The sequence below is a fragment of the Epinephelus fuscoguttatus genome, linkage group LG2 (genome assembly GCF_011397635.1).
Source record: "Epinephelus fuscoguttatus linkage group LG2, E.fuscoguttatus.final_Chr_v1".
Classification (NCBI taxonomy): Eukaryota; Metazoa; Chordata; class Actinopteri; order Perciformes; family Serranidae; genus Epinephelus; species Epinephelus fuscoguttatus.
This window is the reverse complement of record NC_064753.1, coordinates 20,034,134-20,055,408: the sequence shown is the minus strand read 5'-3', so window position 1 is coordinate 20,055,408 and position 21,275 is coordinate 20,034,134. Positions and strand designations below refer to the sequence as shown.

The 21,275-nt window shown below is 41.0% G+C and overlaps 1 protein-coding gene across 4 annotated transcripts in view; it reads left to right on the top strand.

Annotated features, from left to right (window-relative positions):
- LOC125898716 (MAM domain-containing glycosylphosphatidylinositol anchor protein 1) overlaps nucleotides 1–21,275 on the top strand; it is a 233,837-nt gene that overhangs the window by 195,026 nt on the left and 17,536 nt on the right. For all 4 annotated transcript variants that reach the window (XM_049592615.1, XM_049592609.1, XM_049592626.1 and 1 more), the window contains exon 16: nucleotides 5,204–5,334. In XM_049592615.1, coding sequence (XP_049448572.1) covers nucleotides 5,204–5,334 — 131 coding nt within the window. The remainder of the gene's footprint in view (nucleotides 1–5,203; nucleotides 5,335–21,275) is intronic.

Genomic DNA, 21,275 nt, shown 5'->3' with positions numbered 1-21,275 from the left:
ATTAAAAAGTTTTGCATTTATCTTGCAAGTGTACTCTTCTCCGTTTTGTTTACTTCCTGGATTTTGGATGGAAATTTAGACCAATTAAGAGCAGCTTTCTCGCACAAGGCATTTTATCTGGCCGGCTTGTAAATGCTGCCATGAGAACACGAACCAACTCTAGGCAATTATGCAACTTTGTAACAAAATAAGTCCCTAATTCGGACCAAAGCAAGACAACTCCAGTTCTGAAAGCACCCCAATACTACTGATGTTCATATCTCACCTCGTGTTGAAAAGTCAGTTATTGGGGCCTCAAAATTTAGAGAATATTACAACTTTCTTTTCAAACTGCTGGTTACCTATTACTTAAATGTATGGCTGGTATACCTCTGATATACGATCAGCACAGTGTTTTTACTTTCCTTGCTCTTTCTGAGTACTCTCTATGATCTCTTACAACACATTTCAGCACTATACACTTCAAAGTGCAGACATGTGTAATGTATAGTGGATGCTACAGCACTCGCATTGTGCATTTTGCTCAGAGTCTTGTAGGTGTTTCACAGCACAACAATGAGACAAGACAATGCCACATCAATCACACAGCACTTGCTTACGATTAGCACACTCTGTTACCAGTTAACGCCCAGCTCTGCTACAAGCCCTCCCTCAATTTACTCTGTTGTTCTCCCAGTCTGTTCCAATCTGTTGTCACTTTAATTGCCTTACCTTGGCAGAGCTCACACTCCTGCCAGGGAGACACAGTGTGACTCTTAATGACGAAAAGAGACAAGATGAGGATAAGACAGAGGGGGTCAGTGAGAGGAGAGATGAGACGAGAGGAGAGAGGGGAGGATGGGGGTGGGCCAGCCTTGGAAGGAAAAAAGGGGGCCCTAATGAAGAGAGAGAGAGAGAGCAAAGAGGAATGTAGGAAAAAGAGACAGACTGAGAAAAATGAGGTGCGACAAGAAAGGAAGTGCAAGCAAACAAGTATGAGGAGGCACAGAAGGGAGGTAAAAAAAAAGGCTTGAACAGAGCGCTGCAGAAGAGGCCATCAACTTGTTAATGTTCAGAGGTGGTGAGAGAATGCAAGTGGTAGTGCTTTATGCTGAAGTACTCTAACTAGTTTTAATGTACTCCAAAGTATACTGCAAAGTGTTGAAAGGGCTGTATATGTTGAGAGCATTTAGGTACTTTGACACAAAGAAATTTTTAGAAATGCTGTTGAAATGTTGCTCTTTTCCGACCCACATACCTTAGCTGTTTTATAATCGTGAGGCCATGTGAACACAAAACAGGCGAAAGTATCTTTTCAGGATTTTGCAAAGTGAGGACAGAAAGCACAATGCTGTTTGACTAGTTTGCATTTTAGGTGGGAGATAGACCGGAAAATAAAGACCTCCCCATGTGATGTGTTTTCTTGTTCACCTTAATGTGCTTCTCTTTGGGCTTGCTGGCAGCAACAATAAACAACATTTAATTAGTTTTGCTTGGCATTAGGTGGTATTTTAGACTGGCTCAGGTTTGCAGAGTGCCACTGGCAAGCTTACTTGGAATCACTGGATTATTTTTTACTTCAGAGTGATGGAAAGCAAATTAGAGTTTGAGGTTATTTAAATGTTGTACTTCTTGTATGTTGTTTTAAGACTTTTAATTAGTTTGCTGTATGGATGTTTTACAGGTCTGTTTGGAAGAGGGATGGGGTGCCTATGTGACAAATTGGCTGTGTTTGCTGTTTGAAAAGTGTCTTTCCTCCTTTTTCTTAAGGTTTAGATTCTTCTTTTTCAGAAAACATTCTGTCGGCTTGTTGTCTAGCAAGGTTAAGGTTAGATTTGTCCCTTTTCTTATGCACCTGAATTAGTTATATACCCAGAACTTGGATTTACATGACTTTGCTTGTTGTTGTTGTTTGGTGTCAGAAGCCAGACTATAATTCTCAGTGCACAGTTTAGCATAGCTTTGGCTCTGAGGCTAACCAGCACTAGAAGCAGAGACAAACAGGACATGAACCCTATTTAGGCGCAGACGAGGGACAGAGAGAGGAGAGATCCAATATGGGCCGACTTCTAATTATCTAAAGAAAGACAGCATAACTCATCTGAGTTCAAGTGCGGCAGTGCCCGTGTACTTCTGTCTGTGTGTGTGGCTGTTTATCTCCACTGTCCTCCCCACTCAGGATTCCACAGACAAGTAGCCCTGATAGAGCTGTGCCTTCTCCTCTGCCTCTCTGACACTCTTACCAACACACTCTGCTTTACCTCAGTCCAATCAATAGACTGCTTATCAGAGTCCTCTTTCCTCCTGTCCTGTGTGTATGTGTATGTGTGTGTGTGTGTGTGTGTGTGTGTGTGTGTGTGTGTGTAGGTGGTGATGGTGAGGGTGCAGCAGAGATAGGAGGAGAGAGAGAGAGAGAATGGGTGGTGAGTGTGGAAGCAGGCAACGAGGCTCAGATATGTGGAGGTAGAATGAGAGAGTGGGCTGAACAGGTGAAAGTGGGCTACACCAGCATTAGCCAGTGTTTCTCTCCATTATATAACTACAGAGCCGCCCATGTCCTTTCAAATCTAATGTGATGCATGTGACTCTTTTATGTGGCTTTTCCACTCGCATTATGAGTACATTCTTCTTCATGCAGCATGATCCAATCTATAGACAACCTCACAAAAGAATGGTTAAATAATCGTATCTCATTAGCTTAGCTTAGCATAAACACTGGAAACAAGGAAATAGCTAGCCTGGGTTTGTCTGAAAGTAACAAAAATCTGCCCACAAGCACAGCTTATTAACACTAAATCTTGATTCTCTGCACGAAAAATGGCAAGTAATGTTTTAATGAGGAGATATACGCAGGACTATTTCTTGGCCCGGCAGACTGATTTCCTGGAGGCTCTGCTGGTTGCTTGCCAACCTCTTAGTAATGACAAGAGGTTTTCCTGGCTGGGCAATATATCAACATTATATCCATAGCATGATATGAGACTTGATATTGTCTTAGATTTTGTTTACCATACATGTTGTCTTTTGCTGGTTTTAAAGGCTACATTACAGTCAAGCTATATATATATTTTTGGCTTACCTGTTGTAGCTGTTTTCTTATTTGCCTGTTCTTAGTTGTTGTGTCCACATAACTGATTATTTATCCAAAGTCAACAACAAGTCAACTCCTCGATGTCTTTGCAAAATTGAAATTGAGGTATTTGGTCAAAAATATCTTGATATGTGATGTATGGCCCAGTCCTACTTCATGCTAGGCTAAGTTAATTAGCTGCTGGCTCTGGGTTAATATTGAATGAACAGATCTTGTCTTCTCTGAGCGAAGAAGTAGATAAGTGTATTTCCCATGATGTTGAACTACAGCAAAACAAAACGTAGCCTAAAATTGGTTTTGACAAATCTGACAGATTTAGATTCACACACACTTTTGAATTGACACATTTAGCTTCGGCCATGTTTTATTAAACCGGTTTCATGCGTGTTGGAAACCAGGATGTCAAAGTTTTTATTTGAGGATTTATAGATGGTCAAAGGTTAATAGAAATGAATGTTTATAACTGGATCGACAGTTTAATTTCAACAGCTTCTTTCTCTATAAGACATACAGATACTTATTTACGTAACTTCCCTGTTTGCCCACATAAACAGTACACTTTCCCTAGTCATGCCTCTCTTGTGACAGAGTAAGAAGTTAATTACTGCCAGGCTGCTGCTTATTTCAAGGTTTAAAGAACATTAGCTCAAAGATACACACACACACACACACACACACACACACACAAAAAACAGAATTACAGTTTGTGCTCACACGCAAGCATTCATCTACATGCACAACCATACTGTATGTGCACACACGCACACACACACATATATATAACATATAACACACAGATTCGATGCCCCCTGCTTGCATATTTGTTTAAGAGACTGGTGGTTGGTTAATGTTCCAATTAGGAGCTGGCTGAGGATCGTTAAGAAGATGAATGGTTCTCTCACACCTTAGAGACCCGAGAGAGAGAGAGAGAGAGAGAGAGAGAGAGAGAGAGAGAGAGACTATTTGGATCACTTCCTTCTGGCTCGAACAGTGTCATTCTCTGCAGCTTGTTTTTCAGCATCCAGGACAATTGATTTTTACGTCATGTTTCCACAGTACCTACATTTTTTTAGGATTCAAACAAAACATTAATTGGCAGTGATGTGTGTACTTTTAATTAAAGTTTCTCAACTTACAACCTCTCTCCAACGCCTTTCCATCAGTACCTCCATCTGACGTTTTCTCTTCCATCCTCCTTGCTACTATTCTTTTGCTCCATTACACAAAAATAAAACTACCCAGTAGACTGTCAGTGTAGAGTTCAAAACATGTCACCACTCATCCAAGTTGCCTCACACATTTCATTTCCACCTAAATGTCATCCACATACAGTATCTGACCTTAGAGCTTCACCCTAGCATATGCAGTGTACAATTCATTTGTTTCCACTTCCTATATGAACTGGGTGAGGTCCACAGCACAGCCATGTTTTTGCCTATAGAAGTGAAGGCAATTCAAAGTGCGTGGTGCTCAAACATAGGTCCAGCAGTTGCTTAGAGTTTTGTCCTCCAGATTTTGTGGGAAAAAAAATCTTTTTTCTTGGCATTTAGTGTTGACAACTTGACAACAGATGTTGGGGATGTTGGACAAATCTATGCAAATGAGAATGTCAGAACAGAACCTCCTCCTTGCACAGTAAATTGTTGCTGGGCTGTAAGACATGCAGTGGTTTCACTGGGATGAAGGCAGTGGTTACCCTCTGTGTCTCTTGTGACTGTAAACAGTTATTACATTTTTTGTGAGTATGGTGGGATCTATCATTAGTTGGACACCTATTCTAATGTAGCTGTGTGGAAACACGATTGTTAGGCCAGTTACAGTTTGGATTGAGGCGTCTGACACGACTTAGATTATAGCCTTCAGTGTTTGTTTAGTGCGTCCACTATATTTATTCATTCATTCAATATGTGCTCCTTTCTGACTGTTGAGATATAAGTCATCATGTGTGGGTCGTTACGTTTAAATGTTTTGCCTTTAGTTTTAAATGATCTTAAAGTCTGTTGCCAGCTTAATATAACAGAGTAGTCAGTCTTTGCTCATTGACAGTTCACTGACAGTTTCTAATGACCTGTACTGTCTGTGTGTGTGGCTGTGTGTGCCTGTGGGAATGCATGTGTATTTATTTTTTCACAGGCACTCTCAACGTGCTTCTGAGAGTGAGAAGCATTGCCTCTGTGGATTCGGTGGTGTGGACCAAATCTGGTCACCAGGGCCCGGACTGGAGGAAAGCATTCTTCGACATCAGCCCCAGTGGACCCTTCCAGGTAATCATGTGGCAATTACTTTTCCTCCCAACATTATAAAAGCAACAATACAGCCAGTGAGGTGTATATTCATACTTTACAAGAGTTAGATCAAAGTTCAGTTCACACAGATTAAAAAAAGGAGACAAAAACACACATTAAAGCACAAAAAGTGAACTGGTTTACATTCATTTCTTCTGTTTTAAGTCTTGTGATCATCATTCACTTGAAGATAGTTGCCAAGACAGGTCTGATGCCTCAGCTCAGTCTGTTGTCACAAATTCTTTGCCGATGTAGCTGACATTCAGACTTGTTTTTTCACACCTGGCAAGCACAATATGCATAAAAATGTGATTTTTTTGGTACTGATTTTTCTTCATGAAACTTACTGCTTCATTTCAACAGTAAGGTTACCGGTAAGTGCATTGTCTGAACTGCGAGTTGCACTTGCTATGCGTGGTGTTTATATCAAAGTCTGTTCCCCGTGGAATGGTTTTTCCACTCCTGCGTGTAGCAATCTCTTTTGACGTTATGTAAAGGAAAAGGTTGGGTTAAGATCAGTGGTTCCCAACTGGTGGGTCGCGGTCCAAAAGTTGGTGAGTCCATGCTGGATGGACTGCAAGTGATTTTGAAGTACAGGGAATTTGTCGCACTTTTATTTTGACTTTCAGTTTCCTGCCGTGGAGTGACTAATAGACAGCTACTTGACAGAGACAGCAAACCAGCTCAATGACATGGCAGAACCTAAGTATGATGCTGAATATATTAAACTGTGTGGACCTTTAAAGGAAATGGACACTTTAGAATGAAAATAAAGACAGTACTTACTCACCTTCATGCAGACAAGAAGTCCAGTGTAGTTTTTTAATCCACAAAACTCGTTTGGGATATCGGAGAATAACAGCTAGCCGGATTTTTTCCACAGAAAAACATGCTCACAACAGACTAGTGGATGTAACCTAAGACCTTTTATTTCATATTTCAACATCTGGCTTTTGTATGTAATGACAAACAGCTACAATTGGCGTTGACCCAGATCAAAGGACTCCGGTATCGGTATCATCGGTATTTATCAGCTCCAGCTCCGATCAGTGATGGAAATACAACATCCGAGTGAACATGCTAATTTTAGGGAGATGCAAACATGTTTCCATTTTAACACCATGCCAAGTTAGTCTGCACCGAGTTTGAAAGAGCGAGAGAATAAGTAATAGATATATAAAAATAAGTGACCACGGTAACATTTTCACTGGCTGACATGTTGCTTTCTACAGTTTATTAACATGTTTTCTGGCCTGCTGTAACAAACATTGAACGTGACACCAGTAATCACAGCGAGACATTCTCATCTGCTGCAGAGCTGCACACTCGGCTCTAGTTTACTGGCAATGTGAAAGAAGTCTATACTATGTTTTTAGTGAGTTCTCCAGTGTTTAAACACCTGGATACATGCGATTATTTTGGTGGACAAGGGGAAATAAAGACAGTAGTAACCCCACCCCCACACCACTCCCACCCTTCCTTGCAGCCACACTAAGCAGCTGAGATGTGTTGCATAACAAGGCCTAAAGGTATGACCGGGTCAATTGTTGTGAGTTGACTACAGTTTGCTTGATGTTGAAAGATCTCAACCTCTGAATTGAAATCAGCCTCCAGCACTCGCCTCTTGAGGATTCATTTCCCTCACGTGCCGACAGCATTGTCAGGTCTGGTTTGTCATGCTCTAAGAAGTAGAAAAAAAAATGGAATTATATGCTTTAATGTTCACTGCATTCCTTTTTTCTGCCATCTCTCTTATCTCTGAGATGTTTCCTCTACTGCAGCCATTTCCTCTCTTCTGTGTCTTTCCCCATGAGGAAGGCCTCCACTGCAGCCTCGAAAAAACAGCGGGGGTTTATACTCTGGCGACTGTTAGGAATTGTGGGAATACTAAAAAGAATTGGGCTCTAAACTCTGCTTGGAATTTGATTAAATTTTCACAGGAAATTCCCCACAGTAACTTTTAAAGCTCCAAAGAACCAGAGAAAGTTTAAATTTTCCTTTGAAAGCCCCCAGAATCATTGCCACTTCATGTACAGCCATATTAGAATTAGCGCATATCCAAAATCACTCAGTGGAGCTAAAATATCAACAGACATCGGACATAAAATAAGGTTTTTAGCAGCAGAGGGGTGGCAAGGTTAAAAAGAACTCAAGCTCTCTGTTGGCAAGCAGCTGCTCTGTCAGTGCACCTGCCAGCACCTGAGTTTCAGGAAGTAAACAATGAGAGAGTTTGTCCACTGGAATCGATGCAGTATCACATCATTACTTATCAAGCTGCACAAATGTGTGACAAAAGTAGTACTAATGAAGGCAATGAAAAAATATGATAAATATAAATTAACCGCAAGCTTTTAAATGAGAGACCGGGGGTGCATTTTTCTTTTGTTAAATAAGTGTGGATACAGCATTTTGACATTTTAATACTGAGGGGAGTATTGATAAATGAGGGCCTTTGAGTGAACATTCAGCTCATTTTCTGCTGAATGTCAGCAGCAGGCCTATCCACACAGTAACCAGAGGATTATTCGCTTCATCAAGAATGTGCTGATCTCAGGGCAGAGAACAAGGGTTCACACCGATTTGAAGGATTCAAATAGCATGCATATGTAGCTTCCCACTGTCAGGAGAAAGAAATATAGAATACAAAAAAAAGTAGCATGTATTGGGGTAAGCCAAATGTGACCAATCCAAATTAAATGCTGCTTTGTGGTCGCTGCCTTTTAAAAGAAATTGAACAACTCAATTCCATAATCCTTTTACAATAACATCATCAAGATCTTTTCAAAGAATGATGGGATGTGAATTTCTCCGAGCTCTACTGGGGTGTTAAGTGTCTCTTTACGACGCGATCTATAATTACAGCATCACCTGTATAATCCAAGTAATTTCCATTTAGAGAGGTACACAGATTTTAAAGTGAAGAGGAAAAGAGAGCACTGGTTTCAGATCGCTACCCTGTATCGACCAGTACCCTGAGTTCAATATCAGAGTCGCTATCAGGAGAGAGAAAGTTGGATATGTGCATATAGGAATTGTGAGCTTGTTACTAGAATTATTTTTTCTTGTATGTCAGTCAGAGGGTTAAACTACAATTACTGGCTTCATTATTAGGTACACCTTGCTAGTTCCGCGTTGGACCCGTTTTGCCTTCAGAACTATCTTAATTCTTTGTGGCATAGATTCATCAAGGTGCTGGAAATATTCCTCAGAGATTTTGGTCCATATTGACATGATCGCATCACACATGCACATCCATGATGTACATCTCCCACTCCACCACATCCCAAAGGTGCTCTGTTGGATTGAGATCTGGTGACTGTGGAGGCCATTGGAGTACAGTGAACTCATTGTCATGTTCAAGAAACCAGTTTGAGATGATCTGAGCTTTGTGATATGGTGTGTTATCCTGCTGGAAGTAGCCATCAGAAGATGGGTACACTGTGGTCATAAACGGATGGACACGGTCAGCAACAATACTCAGGTAGGCTGTGGTGTTTAAACCATGCTCAGTTGGCACTAAGGGGCCCAAAGTGTGCCAAGAAAATATCCCCCACACCATTACACCACCACCACCAGCCTGAACCATTGATACAAGGCAGGATGGATCCATGCTTTCATGTTGTTTACACCAAATTCTGACCCTACCATCTGAATGTTGCAGCAGAAATCAAGACTCATCAGACCAGGCAACATTTTTCCAATCTTCTATTGTCCAGTTTTGGTGAGCCTGTGTGAACTGTAGCCTCAGTTTCCTGTTGTTAGCTGACAGGAGTGGCACCTGGTGTGGTCTTCTGCTGCTGGAGCCCATCTGCTTCAAGGTTTGACGTGTTGTTGGTTCACAGATGGTCTTCTGCAGACCTTGGTTGTAACCAGTGGTTATTTGAGTTACTGTTGCCTTTCTATCATCCTGAACCAGTCTGGCCATTCTCCTCTGACCTCTGGCATCAACAAGGCATTTTCACCCAGAGAACTGTCACTCACTGGATGTTTTGTCTTTCTCGGACCTTCCTCTGTAAACCCTAGAGATGGTTGTGCTCAGACCAGTCCATCTGGCACCAACAACCATGTCACGTTCAAAGTCACTTAAATCACCTTTCTTCCTCATCCTGACACTCGGTTTGAACTTACTACATGCCTTAATGCTTTTAGTTGCTGCCATGTAATTGACTGATTAGCTATTTGCGTTAACAAGCAGTTGAACAGGTGTACCTCATAAAGTGGCCCCTAAGTGTATATTTTACCATGACTACAGTTTGAATGCACAGATGCACTTTGGAAACCAATGCCCTGTAGAGAATGTATATGAACAACAGCTTACTGTATAATAGGCTTACATCTGGGCCAGTGCCCAGCCTGCCATATTTTATGCACTGTAACAAGGATAGTTAGTTACTTACTAATGACCGTGCCCTCAAAACTATGTTTAACATGATTAGGAACTGGTGAAAACAATTTCTCATGTATAAAACTCTGACCAAGCTCAAATTAAACTTGTGGGCTACAGCCTTCCTTAGTTTGAGCTGAGCTATAATTTTTCTTGTTTAAGTTCACCAGAAGTTTAAAGTTTAAGTTCACTGTACACATTCAGTCAATAGTGGAGGAAAATGGTCTGGGAGACATAACAGAGGAAGCGCCTGTGTTTGAGCACTGTCTGTTGACACATCATTGAGGTCCCTCCGGCTCTTTGGCAGCTGCGCTTGCAGTTAGCTCTTCCCTATTGGGATGTGGCCGAGTAAACTTTATGACTCAGTCCTTCTTTCTGACTGGACACAATGCTCCCTCTCTCACTCATTTTCCCGGCTTTGTCTTTTTCACTCTCCGTGTCTATTTGTGAGTGTGTGTGCATGTGCGTGTACCTTGGTAACTTTACAACCCAGCAGAGAGGGGGGAAAAAAAAGTGAGGGCAAAGAAAAAAAAAAAGAAAAGATGATGGGTTTTGTTTTGCGTGACTCTATCCTCCTGTGTGTGTTTCTCAATCTCTTTCTGTTACTGTTTCCTCTGTCTCTTTGCTTATCTTTCTCCCTGGCCCTGTGCTGGGACAAGCGGACCGGTTGGGTCGATTCTTGCCCTGGTCCACTTCACACCCCCATGTCTCAAGGCTGATGACTAATGGCTCTAAAATCAACACACCCAGGAAGGAGAGTCTTCAACTGTTCATACACTTACCCCTCCATACACACACTCACAAACACACAACTTCTCTCTCCGTGTATCTGTCTGCATTATTTTACACACACATTTACATGCACAAACACTGTGTTAGATCCACACACATGCACACATACAAACTCTTCTTTAAACACACACACACTAGTCTCCTATCCCCTGCAGCAATTAGCTATGACAGGTCAATTAACAGGCTTATTTATGAGCAGGGGATGCCTGCTAGATGTGTTGTAATGATTCCAGATACTCTCTGTACGTGCATGGGGGAAATTGAATCCATGATGAATGTGGGCTGAAGGCCTTAGCTGGGGGCTGCATTTGCTCTTCATTAACTATGCCTCTGCAACACCATGTTTCTTTCACCATTAAAGGGAAAATTAAGTCTGAAACAGTGGGCATACTGTATGTTTTAGGGCTCCTCTGTGATGTCGGATGGTGCAGATTTTATCGTATTTGCATGTTAACGAGTCTCCGAGACAAAAGTTTCAAACTGCTGCACACACACACACACACACACACACACACACACATTCTCAGTGTACAGTACACTCTATTTGCACATCTCCATGGCGTTAACTTAGTGTCACCTCTTAAGCAGTCACACTTTCTGGCCGCCAGATCCTCTATTACCTTTTTATCTTGTTTTTTTTTATATTTCAATTTATTTATATCATTGAGTCCATTTCAGTTCAGTTCAAATCCAGCATATAACGTGATTGCTATAAAATGAGAGAATGGCCATTCATACGTGATGATGCTCACCTGGCAACCTGTAATTTGGGGAAAAGAACACACAGTTACTTTAACAAAACTACAATCAATTTTGGGTTATTTTCTGTTTCATTTGCCAACATACTGATGTTTAAATAGGTGTGTGTGTGTGTGTGTGTGTGTGTGTGTGTGTGTGTGTGTGTGTGTGTGTGAAATTGAATTACTGACATACTATTGCTGTTTATATGATGACCACAGTTAAATTCAGTGTGAAAATTTCACCTTCTAGTCTGAAAAATTACAAAAAGCTAAATCCGAATACATTAAAATTAAGATACATGACTTACTATTATGGGATTTTATCAGGTAGAGTTTAGGGTGTCTGGAGATCCCTAAAAAGTCTTTAAATGTCTTAAATTAAATTCTAAAATATTAGGCCTTAACAGTCATTAAATAGTCTTAAATTTGACATTGATAAGTCTATCCAGTTTCATTTATCCATCTTTTCTTTTTTTTTTTTTTTTTCAAAACAAGTCAAGCTCTTCCGCCTGAAAGTCCAAATTTCTGCTGTTAAAAATCTTGAAACCTACCACCAAACCTAATAGTCTTTTTACTTTATACTTGCATTTCATTGTTGGCCAAATGTAGATTAACCGAACTCATATAATAACCATATTCCTCCATAAAACCTAACTCTGCATGGGACTACATATAAACTACTTATCTTTATACCTACCTGCAATGCTTAAATAAGAAAACAATGATGTCCAAAAATCAGTCTTAAATTTGATGAAAAACTATCTTGAAAAAGCAGTATATTTAAGTGCCTGATACCTGTAGACACTGTGGTTTACCCTGTCAAAGTATCACATAAAAGTACATCCAACGTGTTAACAGAATTTATTCATATCCCCACATTAAAGCAGCCTGAAGTATTTTACAAGTGGTTTCACAAGTGTTAGTGTGTGTCTGTTATGGCAGGGATCTTAAGTGTTTTTAAGGCCAATGACCCCCAGGCTTAAAGAGAGATGGAGGAAGGACCCCATATATATATCTTGCATAAAACTGAGTTGCACTTGAGATAATTCTCTGAATATTTCCGGGTCCTCTCTTGTTTGCACTTGCCTGTAGCTGCTGCAACTGTAGCATGGCTAAGTGCATTAGCCTCCCCTTCTGCATTTTTGCCAGTGCCTTTTGAGGTCCATTGTATGTCAGACTCTCTGGCTCAAAAAGAAGATACAAAATGATCCATTGTGGCTCACAAGAAAGTCTGTACACTTTGAATAATAATACAACTAACTGGCCAATATGATTCAATAGTACATAAATGTTAGCAAACTAGTTCATCTTGCCGTTATGGATAAGTGCTGCACAATGATTTGGGGATAAGCTAGCTCACATTATTTTATTTTATCTTATTTCATTTTATTTTATTTTACAAATGGGCCAGTTTATCTCTGGTAATAATATTTTTAATTAATGTTAATGTTTATTTTCAGACATATTTTATGTTCATTTCATCATTCATTTAACTTAGATTAAATTATGCAGTAACTCTGAGGATCCCTCTTGGGGTTGCAGACCTCCTGTTCAACACCAGGGTCTTAAGGTATCACTTCTCAGAGCTTAAAAGCAGAAACAGAAGCTGCCCACTCAACATAGCCAACAGACGTAGTGTGTGCTGAATGACACACACACACGACACAGATGAAAATCCATGCAGAAACACCACTGACACAACAAACGTACAGTTTACCCACACTGTGCCAGGAGACGCAGACACCAGGGAGAGCCATGTCCTTTCCACACTGTGGCTATGCAGTGTTAAAGCAGGCGGCTTAATTGGTTCAGACACCATAACCTGCTGGTAATGAATAGGAATTATACAGTCAAGAGGATGACAGCAAGGAGAACCGTGTACATGTGTTCTCAAAGTGGGAGGTGTTTAAGAGGCACAGAAAGAGGGTGTGTGAGCGAGATGTGTGAAGGTGTGTTTGTCTCATCAATAAAGCACTTAATGCATCTTAAATATTCATCCCCCCATTTGTGTCGTGACTCAGGCAAAGGTAGGTGAGGCAAGATGGATGAATGAGGAAGGATGCATGCATGCAAGAGAGGGACTGTCTCCTTGGCAACTGAAGGTTGCCTCACATATGACTATTTTTCACTTGTCTCTCTTGTGTGGTCTCTAACATTTCTGCATGCATGTACTGTACGGTTGGTGCCCTTACAGTCATGCATGTAAACGTTTGTCCAATCCATCACATGTTTTTTGTTGGTGCGTCCTTGACCAAGTGTGTCCTGGAAATGTGTTTACTACTTTGTAATGTAGGACTCCTGATGTTCTACTGAAGTCCAGTATTCCCTTTTTACGTTTTGGTATATTATTAAAATCAAAGGTGCACTTAATAGCATTACAGTAGGTATGACTGCATTTCATTAAAGTGCGCTATCCATGCAGGCCCACTGTCAAGGCCTACGAGGATGGAACTTAGCCATAGTTAACAAGCTTTTTTCCTGCTCTATAAATTCAAAATGTCTGCTCCTGCCTATAGCTCGCAGCTTATCACAGGATCTGTCTCTGGCTGAACACTTGTTAATCAGTGAAATCTACTGCTGCAGTCTGGTTGGAGGGAAAACCTGTATTGTCTTGTAATGATGGCACGCTGAGGGTCATACAGTAATTGCAGTATTAAGTAAACCAGAGGCTCAGCATGCCAAAGAAATGCAATGTGTTCTGTTAATGATTTCTGTCACAACATACAGCATTATTTTTCTCTGTATTTTTTTCTCTATCAACCTACAAGACCACTTACCTGTAGGATCTTATGACAGAAAATACACAAGATGATCTCACAAAGTTGTCACAGTTGTTGACCATTTAAAAGGACAGTTCACCCCGAAATTAAAAAATGTATTTTTTTTCCTATTAACTGCAGTGCTATTTGTCAATCTTTGGAGATATCAGCTGTAGAGATGTCTGCCTACTTTCCAAAATAATGGAACTAGATGGCACTTGGCTTGTAGTGCTCACAGCTCCCAAAAAATACATGTTAAAAAAACTAAACAGCAATGTCTCTTCCAGAAATCATGACCTGGTTGCTCAAGATAATCTACAGACCTTGTTGTGAGCAGTTTCATGAAAGGGCTAACTCACCTTCCACCACTATTCTAGCTAACATTACAGCCCAGCTGAGGAGGACACCATGTTTACATCTCATGCTGCCACAAACACAAGCCTTTCATCCATGAATAGATGCACACTTTCTTCTGCATAGTGATACAGTTGGCGGGTGTAGATGAAGTTCAGTTTTGAGCACCACAAGCAGAGTGCCATGTAGTTCTATTGTAACGGAGAGAAGGCAGACATCTCTACAACTGCTATCTCCCACACTCGGCAACTCAAACCTAAACAATCAAGTCTGATAAATAGTGCGATAGATGAGAGAAAAAAAATAAGCATTTTTTGTTTTTGTTGGGGTGAACTGTCCCTTTAAGTAACAAACGGAAAACCAAAGATAATACATTCAATATCCTTCTAGTATAATCATTTAAATCAGGTTACAGTATTTTTTTACCTTTACAATGACTTAAAGAGGTATCTCAGTTCTTCAGTTTGCTCTATCTGTTAAACACTCCCTCACACACACACACACACACACACACACACCGCTGCTGTGTAACAAATAGAGTTGTTAAATAATGTAGAGAGCATGCAGCCTTGATCCTAGCACCAGCCAGAGGAGGCGAACTGATAAACATACTTTGTTACTCTCTCTCCCTCCCATGCTCTCACTTTTCCGTCTTTCTTACTTCTCTGTGTTATGTATCGAGCTCCCCAAGGGCCTGATGAAATGAAATAAGAAGGGTGAACCCAATTTCTCTCTCCACTACATACCTGTCTGCCTCTCTTGAGTTTTCTCCCTCGGTCCGTCCTCCCTACTCTCTTTCAGCTGTCATCGCTGCCTCTCCTACCACCGCCCTCTGCTGCTGTTGTTTTGTCCAGCTGACCTGTCTTCCTCCATCCTCTATCCGTCTCTCATTCTTGCTCTCTATCTCTCTCTCTGTCTCCGGGGAGTGCTGGTTTCCTTACAATCAATAATAATGATTGAGCTGTCTGCTGTTGACAATGGGAATTACCTGACACAATTGCTGTTGTTGTGTTCTGCTGTTTAGCTCCTTTTCCCCAATTTGAAATTGTAAAGAACGGTGCTATTAAGTTTATTTTGCCAATTGCCGTGGCTCGCTGCATCTCAGACTCTTACTTAGCGATGTTTACGGAGGAGGAGAGGACTGTTAAAGATGACCAGGGATTTTGTTTTGGCTGCTGGGAGGCGAAGGATTGGGTTCGGCATTGCTGTGTTTTCACAAATGAATGATGCAAGGCTTAGCAGCCTTTGGCAACTAAACAGCATCCAAACATTGTCTATATTCATTGCCTATTTCCAAAAAAATTCTAAAACTGTAGAGACAAAGTGTTGCACGAGGATTAGTCACAAGTGCTTTGTCCAAAATGTTGGGCCTCCACCGCAGTGTATATGTAAATTACCCATAACCCCTTTAAAGCGGAAAAGTCTCTTGTGATGTCGGTCTACTGAATTCACAGTCAACATTTAACATACATTTACTGAACCATTTATATCAGACTGAGTTTCCTTGTAAATGAACAAAAGTTATGTTTATGTTCAGTCTTTGCAAAGCTGATGCAATGACGCAGAACCTATCAGCAAAGATCTCCTGACCTTAGGTCAAGCTCCGATTGTCCGATTGTCCGATTGTCGATTGTATCTTCCGAAAGACCCTCCCTGCCAAGTGAACATCCATGTCTTTTAAATTCAGCACCTCCAGGAAATGGGTAGTGTCTAAGCCCAAGCCAATAAATAGTAACCCTTACGGAATCATCAGGGTTACTCTCTCAGATTCGACAAAGCATCTCAAGAACCACAGAAGACATAATACAATGTCTTTCATAGGTTGAGTAGGATTTCCTTTGTCCCATAAATTGGCTTTAACATGCAGGGTAAAATAGTGTCTTTGTAAGTTTTAGTTTAACACACTCTTCGTTCTGCTCTGTCTATGTCTTACTGTTTCTCTCTGATCTTTTCAAAGAAGTTTGGAAATCTGGTAATGTTAACTGTAAATGTCAGTTCTATTACATTAATTTTCTATCTCAAAGGCCTGATTACGAAAGCTGAGTAATGTCCATAGCGGGTTGAATCAAGGTCGGGAGGAAGGCTGTGGTGTTCAGGCCAGGTGTTACATGTTGACCTTTACAGATCCACTCCCCACGTGACTTCAACCCTCGCCACTGCATTTTTATTTTTATTTTTATTTTTATGGGATTCTAAAGCAATGTGATCAAACTGTTTGCAGAATTAGCCACTATTATTTGGCCTTGAGCAGAATTGTTGACTACCGTCCTTTGCAGTTTAATGCTATGCAGTTTCTCTACAATTAAAGAAACCATTAACCTAAATTCCTGAGGAAAAAAAAACACAGCGATAACCTTGTTTTGTCCATTATCTATTTTTTTTCTTTAATTTCCCCTTTGAACAACATTCATATGATTTTCTAATTCAGCTGAATCCGCAGAGGATTGTTTTTTTTTTTTTTTTTTTTTTGAAGTAAATGCTATTTTGTCCCACAGAGTACAGGAGCGACTGCATATTGATGCTTGTTTCATTTCTGCTTCATGTTGAGAGCATGTCCATGGAGAACACAAACTTTCTAGTCCTGTGCACAGCTCACTGACTGCATACACCGAAGGCCTTTGAGGTGCTGCCACTCGTCTCTGCATTTCCCCTCTCTTTGTGCTCTGTCCAACAAAAGTAATGATGTCTTTGAGAACAGCTTCCCTTCCTGCCTCTCTCAAAGAGCTGTAGCCAAGCCGATGGCTTGCATTAATACAAGGCTTTTATTGTAAACAGTGGTAGAGCCAACCGATAAGGGAGCATTAGAATTTAAACTGTTTACTGCCTGCTGGCCGTGATTACTGTCTGTGTATATTCAAGTTGTGAATTCATGAAATGTGAACTGCCACTGTATGAGTTCCTCTGCTCTTGATTTGGGTTCATTGCATCTTTAGGGAAAACTAAACACTTTTGTTTGAGCTGCCCATACACATTTAAAAAATGTCAATCATTATATCTGTAGCGATTGCTGCTGCTGAATGTTTTTATTGTTCCATAGAACCACCATCTGTCTCACTTCTGCAGTCTTGCCAATCACGTTCCTGTCTGAGATCTGAAATAATCAGAGTGAATTGGCTTTGTAGTTGCTTGTTCACTGAGATCAACTTATGAAGCACAAATTACATGTACACATAAAAATCAATGGAGTTACAAAGGAGAAAAAAAAGAGGTAACATGTTGTAGTAGATTATTTGTGTCCCTACTCACTCCTCTGTGGATTACCCAGAGGCCATCTGTGTTCCTCGCAGTGTTTGGTACCTGGGGGGCTTGTTGGAAACCAGGCCAACCCACATTTGTGTGCCTCACACTGCACCGAGTCTCTCATGCACCAGTATTTCAAAGCTGTCTCTGTACATCTCTCTCTCTCTCTCTCTCTCTCTCTCTCTCTCTCTCACACACACACACACACACACACACAAACACTCTCTCGCTCTCTCACGGCTGTGTCCCCTCTGGTATATGGACAGCACATCAATGGGAACATTAAAGGTTACAAGGCTCGACAAAACGACACATTCACAACACCAACCTGACACTTTACTGAACACCCTTTGATCCTGCAGTTACACACACACACACACACACACACACACACACACACACACACACACACACACAAGCTGTCTGTTTCACTCAGGCCTCCTCACACATACTCTCCATGTCACACTGTACACTTTTATGACAAGAACTAAGAATTCTACTCATATTTTTTTTTTGTAGTTTACCATTTCAAAACAGTGTGATGTTTTTTTTTGAGTATTTTGTAAATGTCATAGTTAAATGTCAGGCACATTAGATATAGCATCAGCCTTTTATGGCCCGTGACTCCACTTCTACATCCCACATTCTCATGACCCTTAGCACTTAGAGAGGTGTCCAAGTTGTCATGTAAATTTAAAGGAACAGTGTGGAAGATTTAGGGGGATTTGGTGGCATCTAGTGGTGAGGACTGCAGATTGCAGCTAGCTGAAACTTCTACTGGTTATGATTCCTTCAGTGTTCATCATTTAGGAGGTTTTTAGCATGAGTTGAATTACCCACAGATGTCTCTTACTCTCTAAAACAAACAAACCCATTGATTGAAACCAGTAAAAAAAAAAAACAATGATAAAACAGTTTCACATTTTAAAAAATCAGTGTTTTCCCAATGCTCATGTCACAAGGCTGCCTCTATGGTGGCTGATTCGAAAACACGGATGGCCCTATCTAGAGTCAGTGTTTGGTTCGTCCATTGTGGTTTACTGTAGAAACATGGCGCTGAACATGGCAAACTCCGTAGATGATGACCCACTCCCTATGTGGATATAAACAGCTCTTACTTATGAAGAGAAAACACAGATATTCTCATTTTAAGTTGATACCCATAAATCCTACACACTGGACCTTTAAGAACAGAATTCTTTGGTATTCTCCTTCTGGTACTGGCTATACAAAAATAATGAAATACCGCACCTTATATACTTGATCTTTTTAACTAAAATATATCTGACAGATATTAGTTGTCAGTATTGGTCCTGAAATTTTCCATGACCCTGTGTCATGTAACCTTGTCACTCCCATGGTTGAGAAACTCAAGATATACTTCACCTCAGCATAGTGCCCAGCAGTGATGTTTAAGTGAGAGGCACTGCTGGCACTCACCACTCACACTTCAGCTTCATCTGTCTGCAGTGAACATTCAGCGAAAGGGCACAGGCCTGTTTCCCTGAGCCTTTCCAGAAAAAAATAAACACTAGGAATCATTGTGTTGCCATCCTGCATTGCATGGCAGGATATTGCATTGCTTTGTGTTGTGCCATTCTGTTTGATATCTTAATCCTTTGTCTTAAATTATTATGCTCGGTGCGATCGTGTTGTTATGTAGGAGGTCGGTTATTTGTGCTGTTGTTCTGCATATTTGTGTGTCAAGGCCGGTGTTATAGACTCTGGGCTTCCTTCTCCCAATTATTTTTCTCATCCTGTCTAATTATACAACAATCTGGTGTCTGTGCTTCGATTCGTTTAATGCAGTCGTGCTTGCGGCTGCACAGAGGCAGGCATGCGTAGCTCCAGGTAAGTGCCACTGTAGGTGTGTTTGTTGTTGCCTGCAGGGATCCCGTCGTGTGCTGCACTGGTTCTATTAGTGACAAGAGTTTACACAGAGAATAGGACTTGAAGAAAGCACATAAATAAAACAAAATGTTAAACACAGCCACACACTGAAGATTCAACACTGTGGCGTTTATAAATTAGACGACCATGGCCTTTTGACCAATTAGTTTCTTCCCTCTACCCCATAATTTCCCTCACAGCTACCCTCAGCCTAGTAATTCAAATAACCCTTTTGCACAAATGAGCCGACCAGCTAAACCCCTTCAGCCTGTGCTGCTGCACCTCCTTTATTTCTCCCTCCATACCACCCAATCAGTTTCAGGGTTCTCCTAATTATTTTTATTTATTCATTCAAAGAAGATCTCTGGCTCGGGGCTACATTGGAAAGCAAGTGGGAAAGAGGTGGAACTGCTTTTGTGTTTCTCTCTCCTTTATGAATGTAACTGATTGAGCTCTCTATTTGGAGGACAGTGCGGGACACAGAGAAACAGCAGCAAATTATTAAGGCTACTTATGTATATGCACATCTGCAAGTTTGTTGGGGGTTAGAAGAAGAATTAAGGCGTGCCCTGTAGTGTGGGCTGATTACTGCGGAAGAGGTCGCACAGGCAGGCGAAAAACATTTGACGATTCTTGAGGAAGAGCGATCATAACGGAGCAGGAGGTTGAGCCAACTAGGAACATTTAAAGAATTATCAATTTCCACCATCCTTTTTTTATTCACCTTTAACTTGGCTTTTCAAGATTACGCTGCAGAGGTGAGCTGGAGAAATTACTTCACATGCACATAGCCATGCTGCTCCTTGTCCGTGGCAATGAATAGGTTATAGGTATCTGCCTTGTGAATTTCTGTTTGATATGTCAAACTGACATCACTGTTTGGCACCAACAGCAACACTTGCAGATTAAAACACAGGTAACAGAGTGCCCATGCAGTGCAAGATGGTTACCGTGGTGTTTGCTCCGCCATTCTCCACCTTTTATTGACTCAGATCATGAAGTTGGGTCAGATTGTCTCCTTGGCGTGTCAGAACTGGGTTAAGTGAATCCCCACTTCGTATAGCAGCTTGATATATTTACACACAAATTGATGGCAGGTCCATTCTGCTTGCTTATTGAGTTAAAGTAAATACTCTGTTGATAATCTGGCAGGGCACATCGGTCTTAACAGATGGAGATCTTAAAGGGTGGCCAGTCATGCATATTTGGCGCCCCTCCATGCATGCACCTGCTCCCTCTCTGTTATGTACTGTATGTATACAGACATATATGCAGTCAGTGTTTCCAGCAGCATCATATTCATACACACAGTCACACATGCTCCCGTATATGTCTGGAATAGGGTTAAGTGCCTTGCTCAGGGGCTGGATGGCAGATGAAAACACTGCTATATGTGCCAGCCCACGCACCGTTTTCAGTATGGAGCGCATTTCTGTAGAAACCACTTAACAGATCAAATGAGCCATTATTACTGTAGGATTGAAAATCCCTCAGACATCATTACACAGCGAGCACTTCGGCTATCATATATTAAATTAAACATTACAAAGCTCCAAAGTCTGCAGTTAAAGCCAATAACAACTACAGTCGTGAGAGTTGCCTTGTTGTTATTTCAGAGCAACAAAGTTTCCTTGTTTATTTGCTTTTTCCCTCCACATATTCCACACAGAATACGCTTGGTTTTTGATTAGCTGAGTGCCTTGGTACACCACAGTAATTAGGCTGTCAGTCAAAACCAGATGGCTGGTGGCTAAGATGGGG